General features: G+C 50.6%; 1 protein-coding gene across 4 annotated transcripts in view; it reads right to left on the minus strand.

Moving 5' to 3' along the window:
* Positions 1–15441, minus strand: part of SLC9A3 (solute carrier family 9 member A3) — a 63162-nt gene that overhangs the window by 25889 nt on the left and 21832 nt on the right. For all 4 annotated transcript variants that reach the window (XM_029053841.1, XM_029053842.1, XM_029053844.1 and 1 more), the window contains exons 2-5: positions 7056–7358; positions 4419–4579; positions 1984–2062; positions 685–862 (exon numbers count right to left, since the gene is read on the minus strand). In XM_029053841.1, the coding sequence (XP_028909674.1) occupies positions 685–862; positions 1984–2062; positions 4419–4579; positions 7056–7358 (721 nt within the window). The remainder of the gene's footprint in view (positions 1–684; positions 863–1983; positions 2063–4418; positions 4580–7055; positions 7359–15441) is intronic.

Consider the following 15441-nt stretch of genomic DNA (forward strand, 5'->3'; position numbering starts at 1 on the left):
GGAGAATAAGACTGTGGGCCCCATGTGAGACGTGGACTGTGTCCAACCTGATAAACCTGAATCCCCCCCAGTGCTTAGTACAGCGCCTGGCACTGCCCGCGTTCCCTGCCCACCACGAGCTCACCATCTAAAGTGTGAAGAAGGCAAAGGACCCAGCCCAGAAAACTAGTTTCACGGTCTCCCCTTCTGATAGTGGGTAGACGGGGGAAATCAATGAAATCAGCTCAACTCCTTCAGGGACCAGCATGGCCTAGTAGCAAGAGCACGGACACGGGAGTCAAGAGGACCTGGTTCTAATCCTGGCTCGGCCACGTGACTGCTGCGTGACCCTGGGTAAGTCACTAACCCAATGCCATTAAAAAAGGAGAAAGGCAGGAAATTCTGTTAGGGTCAGGGTTCCTGGCTGGGGCGAAGAGGTGACTAACAGTACGTGGACTGATGTGGTTAAAAACTTGGGTCTTGGGGCTGACAAAGAGGGCTGTTGAGGAACTTACTGCGCTCACTACAGTGCCCCGCACACAGTAAGCGCTCGATAAATAAGGTTGGCTGACTGTTTAAGAGCCCACCCCTTTCCGGGGCCCTCCCGGACTCAGCGGTAGCCCCCGTCTACAACCCTCGCGGCCACGGGGGCAGGAGGGGTGGGAGCTGGCGGCGGGTAGAGGAGGAGGGGCCCGGGAGACTTACGCCAGAATGGCAGACAGGGAAAGCATCTCGGAGGTGAGGTAGGACAGGTAGGACAGGATGAAGACGAAGCCCGGCTCGATGATGCGGACGTGTTTGGTGAAGCGGGTGACCAAGGAGAGGAGGAAGGCGAAGATGATGCCGATGAGGGTCCCTCCCAGGCTCACCACGAAGAACGACACTACGAGAGAGGCGGGGCCCGGTTATCGTGCTGCCTTCCAAGCCGGGTCGATGGGCTCGTCGTTCCCCACGGCTCTGGTCATCCCCGCCGCCCGCTGATCCCGACCTACTGAGTAACCTCGTTCAGACAGAAGCAAGGTGCTCTACTCTCTGCTTCTGACTGGCTGGCTTCTCCCCTCGTGGGTCTGGAGGACGCCCAAGCCCAGGCATCCCATACGGCAACCGCCGAGAAGCAGTTTGGCGTAGTGGAAAGAGCACGGGCCCGGGAGCCAGAGGGCCTGATTTCTAAACCCTGCTCATCCACTAACTTCCCTGAGCCTCAGCCTCCCTCAACTGTAAAATGGGGATTTGATGCCTGTCCTCTCTAGACTGGAGCCCCATGTGGAGCCTGAGTATCTTGGATCTGCCCCACGCTTAGCTCAGGGCTTCGCTCACAGTATGCACAGTATCTTGGATCTGCCCCACGCTTAGCTCAGCGCCTCGCTCATAGTATGCACTTAAGAAACAGCATTATCATCAACTGGAATCCCCCACTAACTTCCCTGAGCCTCAGCCCCCCTCAACTGTAAAATGGGGATTTGATGCCTGTCCTCCCTAGGCTGTGAGCCCCACCTGGAGCCTGATTATCTTGGATCTATCCCAGCGTGTAGTTCACTGTGAGCACTTAAGAAATAGCATTATCATCAACTGGAATCCCCCAAGATCCTCTCTCATCGGCCCCCCGCAGAGACTAGGCGAGGCTGAGACCGGATCTGTGAGCCTACTGTTCGGCTGGCATAGGAAGGGCCTGTGTCCAGAGGAGCTGGTGTGGGCTAAAGTCCCACTCCAAATTCTTGCGGCTGAGGAATGCCCCGCACAAGATCAGGGCTGACTTGGTTCTTTCTCTTTGCGGGATACCAAGACCTGCAGACGGTCATTCAGAACCGTTCCATCTCTTGTGCCCGGAGGAGAGGCGCGGTGCGCGTGCGACGGCGGGGGTAAAATCCCAATTCTGCCCTCCCCGACCTACGGCAGGGCTCTCGGTCACATCCTCACCCGTCCACCCACCCACACTCCCGCGTGAGTTTCGGGGGAACGGTGAGCCCACCCAGAGCGGAAGCGGGGGAACCCCAGCGGACGCACCTATGCCTTTCACACAGTCCACTCCGGTCACTTGGTCCATACCCAACGCAACGAAAGAGTCAAAGACATTGTACAGCACCTAAGAGCAAACACAAGATATAGAATTCAAAGATGCTTCCGAACTACATAAAGCAACACGAAAGCCCGCAAGGCGTAGTGGACAGAGCGAGGGCCTGCAAGTTAGAAGGTCGTGGGCAGCGTGGCTCAGTGGAAAGAGCATGGGCTTTGGAGTCAGGGCTTATGAGTTCGAAACCCAGCTCTGCCACTTGTCGGCTGTGTGACTGTGGGCAAGTCACTTAACTTCTCTGTGCCTCAGTTCCCTCATCTGTAAAATGGGGATCAAGACTGTGAGCCCCACGTGGGACAACCTGATTCCCCTATGTCCACCCCAGCGCTTAGAACAGTGCTCGGCACATAGTAAGCGCTTAACAAATACCAACATTATTAACCCCGGCTCCGCCACTCATCTGCTGTGGGACCTTGGGCAAGCTGCTTTGCTTCTCTGGGCCTCAGTTTCCTCATCTGTAAAAAGGGAATTAAGACTGTGAGCCCCACGGGGGACAGGGACTGGGTCCAACCCGATTAGCTTGTAATCAATCTATCATAGTGTTTAGAACACTGTTCCTCCACCTCAACAGACTCAGTGAACTGAAGGCTAAGGTGTCAGGCTGGGTGCTAGGATATGTGAATTCCTCCTTTCACTCAAGCCACATTCTGAAAGTACTGAGAACAAAGCATAGAGTGGCTTGGTTGGTCTGAGTCTATTTGGGAAAGATAAAGTTGTAAATGGCCAAAGCACTTATTTCTTACTTAATGGTGCAGCGTTTGCAAGACTTTGGGTTGCTCTTCGCAGTCGCTCCCCGTCTTGGGCAGAGAAAGTGTCCGTTTATTCTTATAGTGTACTCTGCCAAGCGCTCAGTACGGTGCTTCACACGATAAGTGCTCAATAAATACGACCGAGTGAATGAACAGTTGGCCTGTGCTCCTTCCACTAAGCCATGCTGCTTTGATTTATGAAATCAAAAGGAGTCCCGAGAGTCTCAGAAGGAGTAGGAGGGTCTGTCAGTGGCTGCTCCAAGAGAAGAGATTGTAGAGGCAGAATTAATCTCACTACGGATGTAATATAGGGCTCGGTTTCATCCTCAAAAGTCTCCCCGGGGAGTTCTGGAACCTGGATTCGGGGGCCTGCCATTTCGCTGAGATCGCAGAATAGCTGCAGCCCTGAGACATTATCTTTTTTCTAATATTCTGATCATCCCCCACAGTGGCGACGGAGAACTGGGAAAAGATCCAAGGACATTTTTAAGGTAAAGCCACCATTGCGTTCTGCGCTGAAACCTTCTCAGAGCAGCTCACAGAGACCCTGGAGTAGGGGGAAGGTATCCAGTGGATAGAGCCCAGCTCCCAGCCCAGTGATTCTCCCTTTTTCTTCAAACTGAAAAAGATTGGGGAGAGGGGGTCCTAATTAACCCCAATTCGGCTCCTGAAGGAGCCAGGAGAGACCCCGGTCACCTCAGAAAATCTTACCTCCCAAAAGGAGCTACCAAATGGGGACTGAGGGTTTTACAAAGTGAATTTCCATAAATATCCAGGCTTAGACACGCTTGTTTGGGAGAGTTCGTGGCACTGGAAAGACTGATGAGAAAAAAGTAGGTGAATGACGTTTATTGTGGCCAGGGACTCAGGGAATCAGCCTTGTTCCTCAGGGTCAAAGAATTATCTAATTAAATATATCAAGGAAAGCAAATTGGGAAGCAGCATGGGAGGCAGGTTTGGTGAAGGTTCTTGGCCTGGTGGAAAGAGCACGGACCTGGGAGTCTGAGGACCTGGGTTCTAATCCCCGTTCTGCCAAAGACTTGCTGTCTGACCTTGGACAAGTCGCTTAGCTTCTCTTCTCCACTTGAGAAGTCATATGTGAATTTACCTCAGCTCTCCTAATCTCCCTCCTACTCATCTACCCCAGTGGGGATGTAGTAATTACTTAACTTAACAGATTCCATTAAAAAAAAGATCCTTGAAGAGGTCATGAATTTTGCACATCGAAGTAGGGATGGAAGGAATGGAATAGAGCAGACTGGGATTTTTGCAAAGTTTTCCAGCTGGAGGGAATCTGAATTCCGCAGGACACCAGGCTGACCGTCCTGGCCAGGTCTGGATTGCTCTGTTGGCCTGAAATGTGATAGGAAGTTGGGGGAATAAATGTAGCTGGAATCCCTGTTTTTCAAACAGATCGGCAACCATTCTTGCTGTTTCATTAAAACATTTTCCATCTCTCTTCTAGAATAGTGGCCACTCACCCCAAGCTCCGAGAGGAGGGAATCGAATCTAACGAATCTACTGAACTTTGGTACAATGCTCTGCACGCAAGAAGCGCTCAATAAGTGCCACTGATGGATGAACTGGACACTCCCTAAAGCTCATAGCGATTTGCTTACCACGGTGACGGCGTCATTGAGTAGCGACTCCCCAAAAACTATGATAAAGAGGACCTCATTCACGTGGACTTCTTCAAACACAGCCAGGACGGCCACTGGATCCACTGCAGCGATCAGGCTTCCAAACAGGAGGAACTCCAGCAGGCCGATTTTGAGTTCTCCTAGAAAGAGAGAAGAGGCGACACACTTCAGGGGTCACTGCCTGATTTTGTGCTTGAGGATTTTACAGAATGACTTTCCAGAGCTACGCATTGGGCATCTTCAAAAAAGGGGAGAAAAATCTCATAAAGGTCAGAGTTTGGCACTGGAAAGACTGACGAGAAAACGGTGGGTGAATGAAATCCATTGTGGTCAGGGAATTGAGAATCAGAATTCATAATTTATTTATATTGAAATCTGCCTCCCCCTCTAGACCGTAAGCTCGCTGTGGGCAGGGAATGTGTCTGTTTATTGTTATTTTCTTGTCTCCCCAAGTGATCTGCACACAGTAAGCGCTCAGTACATATGATTGATTTTAACTGACTGATAAAAAGAGGAATTTGTGCAGAGACACACTGGATGGTTGAGGGGACTGGGGTTTCCACTGCTCCAGCTTCCAGAGGATTGTAAATTCCCTTTTTAAAATGGCAGCTGTTAAGCGCTTATTACGAATCAAACACTGTTCTAAGCACTGGGATACGTACAAATTGATTAGGCTGGACAAAGTCCCTGTCCCTGATGAGGCTCATAGGTTAAGTCTGAGGGAACAGTTGAACTGAGGCAGGGAAGTTAAGTGAGTTGCCCTAGGTCAGACAGCAAGCGATTGGCAGGATTAGAACCCAGGTCCTCTGACTCCCAAGGTCTACGCTCTTTCCATTAGGCCAGTGGTTTTCAAGAGGGCAGTGATTTTCCTTCCTCTCTCAGGCTCTCTCAAGTGCTCAGTACGCACAGTGAGCGTTCAGTAAATACCACTACTTGATGACCATTTTGATTTAAAGCCAAATGCATTGGTTTCTCACCCCTGACACAATCTCTCCCCTGGATCCACTTTCCCCTCCCTCCGAAGCTAAGTAGGAGAACGTGCCTCCTCCACGGCGTGGGCTTTATTTTCCACCCCTTTGTCACATGAAGCTCCATCTCAGAAGGCTAGAAGCTGGCTTTCCATTTAGAAAAATATTTCAATGGTCTGAAGAATTCAGAGAATGCACCGAACCATTTCTGTGAAGATGGAAACGATTCCAGCCCTTCACACCCCTTCCCCGACCCCATCATTCGGGACCTTTCCCACCCCCCCCCCCCGTCTGTCTCTTTCCAACCAGTGAGGAACATGTACGATACTAAGAACAGTGCTTGGCACATAGTAAGCGCTTAACAAATAACGTAATTAATCATTAGGATGAGACGTTCGCTGGGCTAGAGCTCCCGATAACATCTGATCTGCCAGACCGCAGACCGTGTTTAATCAATCAGAATCAATCATATTTTCCGAGCGTTCGCTGTGTGCGGAGCACTGTGCTAAGCCTTGGGGAGAGTACAAAATAGAGTTGGTAGACACATTTCCTGCCTACAGGGAGCTTACAATCTAGAGGGGGAGGCAGACATTAATTCAAATAAGGATTGTGGGGCTGACGAAGAGGTGAATAAAGGGAGCAAATCGGAGCTCCCTTTATTACTCTGTACTAAGCGCTAGGTAGGCCCGTGCTCTACCCACTAGGCCGTTCTGCTTGACTTGGTGCAGTGCTTGGCACCCAGTAAGTGCTTATTATTATTAATCACCATTATTATTATTCCAGGCTCCGCTGTGATCACCAGTCCGTGGCTAGTTAGACTAAGGAGAGGATGGCGGCTCATCATAATTCTGGTGCGCGTTTAGCGCTTACTCTGTGCCAGGCACTGTACTCGCACCGGGGTAGATTCGGGGTAATTGGGTTGGGCAGTCCCTGGGCCACATAGGGCTCACCCTCTTAATTTTACAGATGAAGTAACTGAGGCCCAGAAGTGAAGTGACTTTCCCAAGGTCACAACAGCAGGCAGGCGGCGGAGCCGGGATTAGAACCCAGGTCCTTCTGACACCCAGAAGCAGCATGACCTAGTGGCAAGAGCCCGGGCTGGGGAGCCAGAGGTCGTGGGTTCTAATCCCCGATCCGTCACTTGTCTGTTGTGTGACCTTGGGCAAGTCACTTCATTTCTCTGTGCCTCAGTTACCTCATCTGTAAAATGGGGATGAAGACTGTGAGCCCCATGTGGGACAACCTGATCACCTTGTAGCTACCCCAGTGCTCGGCACATAGTAAGCGCTTAACAAATACCATCATTATTATTAACGACCCAGGCCCGTGCTCTATCCACGAGACCATGCCGCCCCTTAGGTGCCTGGCACATTAATAACTGTATTTTATTATACGTAGTAAGTGCTTGACAAAGACGATCATCATCATCATCACAGTTATTATCGTTATCATTATTATTCCAGGCTCGGTTGTGATCAGCGTCACCAGTCGTCAGAGTCGGGGGCTAATCGGACTAAGGGGATGACGACCGCAAATGGTTTGGCCGAGAAGGATGTGCTCACGGGCCTGTCCTCCCCGCAGGGAACGCCACGGCCGGCCAGGGAACCTGCCACTTTTCCAGAGAGCGGCTCTCTGGGCGCCCCCTCACCCATGAGTCCGCTGAGGTAGACCCCATAGAGGGAAAGGCCGGTGGTCGCCGCGTTCCACACGGTCCCGATGACGGCGTACAACAGGATGGTGCCCAGGTTCCCGAAGAAGAGCCGGTTGGGCATGAAATAGCCGGCGTCCAGGACGATGGGCGGCAGCAGGTAGAAGAAGAAGACCGTCGGGGTGAGGGTGAAGGACGCGATGTGGTCGGCCGCCCACACGATGCCCCCCAGGAAGAGGCCAAGCACGATGAGCAGGGCGCTCTCTGGGACGATGCTGGTGACTTTATGGGACAGGTGGAAAACTGCGAGGAGAAAGAAGCCGTTTCAGAGAAACTGACGACAATAATCAGGGTACTTGTTAAGCGCTGACTGTGTGCCGAGCACCGTTCTAAGTGCTGGGGTAGATACGAGTTAATCAGGTTGGACACCGTCCCGTGCCCCGCATGGGGCTCACACTCACTTTACAGATGAGGTAACCGAGGCCCAGAAGAGAAGCGACTTGCCAAAGGTCACACAGTAGACATGAGGCAGAGCTGGGATTAGAAGCCAGGACCCTCTGACTCCGAGGCCGGCACTCTAGCCACTAAGCCACACTGCCCCGGAGGCGTTGTTTCATGGGGTCCAGGACACAGGTGGTTGAAGCAGCGTGGCCTAGCACAGGCCTGGGAGTCAGAGGGACCTGGGTTCTAATCACGGCTCTGCCGCTTGTCTGCCGTGTGACCTCGGGCAAGTCACTTCACTTCTCTGGGCCTCTGTTATCTCATCTGTCAAATGGGGAGGAAGATCGTGAGCCCCGTGTGGGACACGGATGTGTCCAACCGGATTAACTTGCTGTGAGCCACTTGTTGGGTAGGGATCGTCTCTATCTGTTGCCCAACTGTCCTCTCCCAAGCGCCTAGTACAATGCTCTGCGCACAGGAAGCGCTCAGTAAATACCATCGAATGAATTTACTCCAGTGCATAGAACAGTACCTGGCACACAGTAAGCGCTTAATACCAATCAGTAAAAAATCCAGTCCAGACACTCTGCAGACAGTAAGCACTGAATAAACACCGTGGATTAGATGGATGGGCGATCGGGTGGCTGGAATAACGAGCGAACGGAAACCCGGAGGCTCCAGCTGGGATGGGAAGAGTGGAGGCGGGAGTGATCCAGGAGGAAGCAAAGTGACCGCTGCCCGTGATTAGAGACAGCTCAGGGCTCCAAGGTCATGGACACAAACAGGAAGACTCATTTTGGGAAAAGATCTGCCTCCAAATAATCTACATTATTGCTGCTTACTGTCTGCAGAGCACTGTTCTAAACACTCGGCAAGGTCAGCAAAACTTCGATTTCAAGGAGCTACAATCTAGCTGGGGAGATAGATACTTGGCAAGGTCAGCAAAACTATTTCAAGGAGCTACAATCTAGTGGGGGAGATAGATACGAAAGCTAGATATTAAGGAAAGCGGTAGGGTGTTAACGACAGATGGGGTGGGGTGGGAATCAAAATACTAAGGAGTTCCAGAGGCCGAAGTTGCCAACCATTCGTTCATCTGTCCACCCATCAACCCATCCACCCACATACGGACCCGTCCACTCACCCCTCCATCCACCCACCCGCCCATCCACCAAACCAGATGTGTAGTCGATTACGTTCCTTTTTAATCCCATTTCTATTCACAACAAACCAAAGGCTCAGCTCCTAAGGAAACGCACCTGGGGGCCCGAGCTGGGTGGGCAGAGGAGAAGGGAGATGCGTTCACTGGTGCACCATCCAGGCTAATCCGGAAAACCCACTAGAGGGTACCCCACAATGACTGTTTTCCCTCCCCCACCCGAGGAGGAGGATTGTCCGCAGCCTGAACTGACCCTGGGTCAATACTTGGGGTTTTGCAATCCACCTTTTGTTGGAATCCTCTGGCCGTAGCATACTTTCCCCGCATCAAAATGACTCCACGGACTCAGGGACTTAGGGCAAAAGGTAAGACTCCCGAAAAAGCCCCAAACAATTGGAATGGGAAATCATTACCCTTTTACAATGTGCACCTTAGATAGCCTAATCCAGGTGTGTGGGGCCACAGCTACATTCTACAGAGACATGACACTGCATTCACCTAAATCCCTCCCCTCTAAGCTCCTCCCTTCAGAGCCATTGTGAAGGCAGAAGCTCCTTCCAGGAGGGACTTGGTCAAAGAGGAGAATCTGGTCCCCATCCACGATCCTCCAGAGCTGGAAAGCGATCACCCGGCCATAATCACTGGCTTGAGTGCCCAGCTCTGCTTATGCATTGTACTAGGATCTGGGATTTAGTAGAGTGGAAGATGCTCTATTCACTCATTCATTCGATCTTATTTATTGAGCGCTTACTGTGTGCTGAACACTGCATTAAGTGCTTGGGAGAGTACAATATAACAACAGACCCATTCCCTTCCCACAGTGAGCTTACAGTCTAGAGGGGGAGACGGATATTAACGTATATTAAAAAAATGACAGCTACGTACAAAAGCTAAATGGGGCCAGGAGAGGGGTGAGTAAAGAGAACAAATCACGGTGGTGCAGAAGGGAGAGGGAGAAGGGGAAAGGAGAGCTTAGTCAGGGAAGGCCTCTCGGAGGAGTTGTCTTCAATAAGGTTTTGAAGTGGGGGTGAATGAGGGTCTGTCAGCTATGAGGAGGGAGGGCGTTCCAGGCCGGAGGCTGGATGTGGGCGAGGGGGTCGGCGGTGAGCTAGGAGAGATCGAGGTACAGTGAATAGGTCAGCATTAGGAGCTGAAGTGTGCGGGCTGGGTTGTCCTAGGAGGATAGCGAGATAAGGCAGGATTAAAGGGTTTAAAGCCAATGCTGAGGAGAGGAGTAGCGGCCTGCTAGATGTGAGAGGGGAAAGTATCCCAGGCAGGATGGAGGGGCGGGAGCAAGAGGTCAGTGGCATAACCGAGCATAATGAGTAGGTTGGCCGGAGAGGAATGGTGTGTACTGGGGTGTCCTGGGAGCAGAGAGTAGATAAGCAGGACAGAGTAGATAAACAGTGCATTAAAGCCAATGGTCGGGAGTTTCATTCATTCTGTCGTATTTATGGAGCCCTTACTATGTGCAGAGCACTGGACTAAGCACCTGGAGTTCTGCTTGTCGTGGAGCGGAGAAGATCGGGCAGCCACTGGAGCTTTCTGAGGAGTGGGAAGATTGAACTGTTGATCTGTTGAACCGGGGGAAGTGTGGACCGGAGGGGGGAGAGCCTGAAGACAGGGATCAACCAGGAGGCTGCATTCAACAGTATTTAGTGAGCGCTTACTATGTGCAGAGCACTGTGCAACAGAATTAGCAGACACATTCCCTGCACGTAAAAAGCCGAACGGTCTGGAGGCTGCGTTAAGGCTTGATTGCCATCCAGCTTGCCCCTTTGCCTCACCGTCCGCACCTTTGGGGCTGAAATTCTCCCTGCTGGAAAAGCACTTCTCTGGAAATCTGGCCAGCTACATTTGCCCGAGGGTCAAGCAGCAGACAAGAACCCAGGTCCTTCTGACTCTCTCAGGCCCGTGCTCTATCCAATAGGCCACACTCCTTCTCCGTCTCCCCAAACTCCCTGCTCTGAGAACCTTGAGATACCATTTAGTCAGCCAGATCTTAACGCCCATTGTTAAAATCTAGTGAGGCTTTGGGCTTTGAACTAATGGATCATCTCATTCTTCAGAGTTCAGAAGGGACAGCTATTGGTTTTCTCTAGAACTGATAAATTATTCTATCATTAGTTCCTCAAAGGAAGCATGGAGGGAGGGTAATTCGAGCTCTTAGTAGAGTGCTCAGCATACAGTGAGAGCTCCATAAATGACTGATCGAAACTGCTTACTGTGCAGGCAGACTTCAATCGTTCATCTGTACCGCCTGACTCATCCGGTAGCCTTAGCCCAGTCCCTTGACCTCTGCTATTTCAATCGCCCTGCCTCTAAAATGAAAATGGCCACCTGAACTTCCATTGCTCTCCCCGAAATAATGCCAAGAATGAAGGAGCTAAAGTATGTAAAGTGTTCCTAGCTAGGGAAGGGAGGCCCGCCAGAAATACAAAGATTTCGAAGCAGATGTTCTACCCGAGGACGGCTGATTCCGATCTAAATTTTGGAACACCCCGTGCTTGCCCACACTGCTCAGTCCAACCAACCCAGTGCTACCACCGAGAGGCCCGGGAGAATAAGCGTCTCCTCAGGGAAGCTTCCAGAGAATTCCGTGGGCAGAGCTTGTGTTGGCCTTTCTCCCTTCTCAGGCAGACCTGGATCTCCCTTCAAGAGGCAGCGTGGCTTAGCGGATAGATCATGGGCCGGGAGTCAGGAAGACCTGGGTTCTAATCCCGGCTTCTCCCCTCGTCTGCTACGTGACCTTAGGCAAGTCTTTTCTGGGCCTCAGTTGCCTCATCTGGAAAAAGGGGGTGAAGAGTGTAAGGCCCATGTGGGACAGGGACTTGACACACAGTAAATGCTTAATAAGTATCATAATTAATAATAATAAGATCCACCAAGGCTCAAGCAGCACTAGAAGCAGCTTGGTGTAGTGGCTAGAACAAGGTCCAGGGAGTCAGAAGGTCATGGGTTCTAATCCAGGCTCTTGCCACTTGCCTGCTATGTGACTTTGGGCGAGTCACTTACCTTCTCTGTACCTTAATTACCTCAGAGGTAAAATGGGGATAGAGACTGAGCCCCACGTGGGATGGGGACTTATTATTATTACTGTTAATAATAATCTATTATTAATAACAGTGATACCACTGTTAGTAGCAGTAATAATTTTAAAAATGAGGGCAGAAGATGGGCTTAGGGAGAGCAAAGAGGGTGAAAAGGGGAGAAGGGAGAGTTGTTAAGTAGGAGGAGAGAACTGATAGTGTTTTTGAAAGGGGTTAAAGCCAGTTTAAAGTCAGTGCTGACCGGAGTGATCAGGAGATGTATCATGCAGAGGCCAGAAAGAGGTTAAAACCTCACGGGTAAATTATACCCACCAGCCAGAGAACTTAAACCATTTTAAAGCTGAAGGAAATAAATCCTGAGGTATCTTTCTGATGGTGACTTTTATTTAATAGCTTGAATGTTGTGTCTAAAACGGAGCTCTAGCTGGGTTCTCGATCGACTTGGCATTTGTATGAAAATGGCCGGAATGAGATCTCCGGAGTTTTCTCTGGAGGCCGAAGGGAAAATGGAAACTGCTAGTGTTCTCTGGGGCTCTCTTGCAGCTAAAGTGGTATCTCATACAGAGTCCTGTATGAGGAGATTATGAGGTTCAAAGAAACGGATAGGCACCCCACCTTGAGTCTCTCTTGAATTCCTAAAACTGAATCACTAGTCTCAGGCCATTGCATCAACCATAATCTTCTTCGCTGCCCAGTCTTGTCACTATTTTTACATCAAAGTGAAAAGAAACCTGCATAATTAGCATGTTTTGTGTGTGTGTGTGTGTGTGTGTGTGTGTGTGTGTGTGTGTGTGTGTGTGTGTGTGCTCGCACGCTGACCCAAAGTGCTTGGGAAAATGGTAAATGAAGAGTTGTGGGAAGAAGTTCAGTGAAGGGTCAGAGTAACAGAACTTAAACAATAGGTGGTGGGGAATCTCTCAGGATCTTCAGGATTAGTACCCTAAAAGCTCCATTATCTCTAAAACCTGGGGAGTGAGGGACCCTTTGGCAATTTCTAGGTTCAAAACCGAGTAACCCAGAGACAGAGTTTGCAATCAAGGACTTATATTAGGAAATCAAGACCTTTGCTCAACATTTTCAGCCGACGGGGGACCTCCTTTCCTAGAAGTGGCGATGGGGACTAAGGAAAGGATGTCAAATTCGCTCTTTCCGATCTCCAGTAAATCAATCTTCGTTAATGAGCCCTTGCAGTATGCAAAGCACTGTCTTAAACACTTGGGAGAGTACTATAATAGCATCGGTAGACAAGTAGAGAGAAGATATTTAGGTCAGACGCAGTCCCTGTCCCCAGAGGGACTCTCTGTAGACTGTGTAAGCTCACTGTGGTCAGGCAACGGGCCTACTGACTTGTATTGTGCTCCCCCAAGTGCTTACTTATACAGCGCGCCGCACATAGTAAGCGCTCAATAAGTGCCACCGACTGAGAACAAGTATCCACACTTGAGAGGCTCTTCTGAGGGATAACTTTGAACTCTGCTTCACTGCCATCTGCGTTCTATTTAAACTCTCTTCTATACTTCTTCCTCTTTGCGGGAAGCCGACGTCCCAGCCATTTTTAATAGACAAGGCGTTCAAGAAATGTCCCGTCTGGTTTGGCTAATACACGAGGCTCGACATAGGCAGGCAGGCAAGGGCTCACCTATGGCCGAGTGGCTTAGCAATGCTCGCCCGTCACCTTTGACCTCGGCTGCGAGACCACGGACTCGTCGGTGGAAGCCCCGATGGGAAAGGCACGTGGAAATCCTGCTCATCTCTGCCTGCGGTAATCATAAACTTTGCCCGACACTACTTTTTATTCCTAGGGAACTTCCAGTACCTTCGGTACATTCTCGGATGCCTACCACCCCCCTCCTGGCCCCTTTGAAGTGGCAAGATAAGGCTTTTCATAAAAATGAAATGACCGAAGAGAAAAGCATTTTCAATGGGATGGTTGGTTGGACTCCGAAGCCTAAGGCACCGCCGGGCTTTCAGAGAGTCACTAACTTCTGACCTGTACTTGCTGAGGAATCTGAACTCTCCCAACTGCCTCCAGGGGATTTATAAACCAGTGCCCTCTCGCAGGTGACAGAAAATGCTGGAACAGAGAGAGGCTTGGGGCTCACTCCCAGGTTTGCTCTATTCATCCACTAATGCGTTTGAGTTGTTCGCTGTACTCATCGACTAGAGGGTTGGAGTTGTTCGCCGCATTCATCGACTAAAGCGTTTGAGTTTGCTTTATTCATCGACTGAATCAGTCACTCCATAGATTGTTCATTAAGCTCCTGTGCCCAGAGCACTGTGCTAAACCCCCGGGAGGGTATTATAAAGAAGGCTTGATCCCTATCCGAGGTGCTCCCCAATCTAGGAGACACAAACTCCATTAGCAGTGTACAGTAGAATCGACAGGCCTGATCCCTGCTCAAGGAGATCAGATCAGTGGTATTTACTGAGCACTTACTTTGCGCAGAGCACTGTACCAGGCGCTCGAGAGAGTACATTTTAACAGAATCAGCAGACACGTTCCCTGCTATCGAGCTGACAGTTTAGTGGCAGAAACAGACACTAGAATAAAGTGCTGAAGAGGGAGTCGGTGGGATTGAGGATGGGGGAGATGAGAGATTAATCAGGGAAGATCTCCCGGAGGAGGTAGTGGAATTAGGCAGTTTACTGTTTGTATACGAAGGGGGAGGGCAGGCAGAAGGAAGGGCGGGAGCAAGAGGTCAGCGGCGAGAGACAAGAATGAGGCACAGTGAGTGGGTTGGCTTGAGAGGGGGAAAGCCTGTCAACTGGGTTGTAGTGAGAGGAGTGTGGATAGGAGTGTAGGGAAGGAAGAAGGCTTAAAGTTAACGGCTAGGCGTTTCTGCTTGAAGTGGGCAATTTTGGCCATCCCCGGAGGTTTTTGAGGCATGGGGAGCTGTGCTCAGGGAATTGTTTTTCAAAAAATCATCCAGGCAGCAGGTGAAATGCAGGCTGGAGAAGTAAGACTGGAAGCGAGGCAGTCGGCAAAGAGATTGATGCAGCAGCCCAGTTGGGATGGACCCTGCCGGCGGCGATTTGGAGAGGAAGAGGTCGATTCTGGAGACGCCGAGGGAAGGATTCGGGGACTCCCGAACGGGAGGGAAGAGTCAAGGACAATGCGACGGTTAGGGGCTTTAGATTCCGGTAGGATGGTGGCGTTGCCGACTGCGATGGGAAAAGTTAGGTAGGCAGGGAGATTTGGGAGGGAAGGTGAGGAGTGCAATTTGGAATGCACTGAGTTAACATCCGCGGAGAAGAGATATCTTGGAGGCCGGGGAAGATGTAGATTTGAGTTAGGTCAGAGCTCATGAGGTAAATGAGTCATCCATGTAGAAGTGATAGTTGAAGGCAGGGGAGCTAATGAACTCCCAAGGAAGTAAGCTGGCAGACCTGCCCTCTGGGAGTTTTATCCTGAAGAGATTGTCAGCAAAATCTGCTCTTTCTTAGTCCTCGTCCCCTGGACACCATTTCCTTTTCGCGTGTAGACATGATTCATGGGGTGAGGAAAGGTGGTGGCTCTTTTCTTCATGAAAACCTAGGCCAAGCACAAGACTCTCTGGTTTCACAGGCTCTCCCTAGGCAGAGAAAAGGCAGTGGAACTGACCATGGGGAAAAGGTATTAGGGGGAACTGCGGGAGACAGAGGAGCATGAACTAGTGGAAAGAGCGTAGACCTGGGTTCTAATTCTGCTCTGCTACTTGTCATCTGGGTGACTCTGGGCAAGTCACTTAACTCCTCA

The sequence above is a fragment of the Ornithorhynchus anatinus genome, chromosome X3 (genome assembly GCF_004115215.2).
Source record: "Ornithorhynchus anatinus isolate Pmale09 chromosome X3, mOrnAna1.pri.v4, whole genome shotgun sequence".
Classification (NCBI taxonomy): domain Eukaryota; kingdom Metazoa; phylum Chordata; class Mammalia; order Monotremata; family Ornithorhynchidae; genus Ornithorhynchus; species Ornithorhynchus anatinus.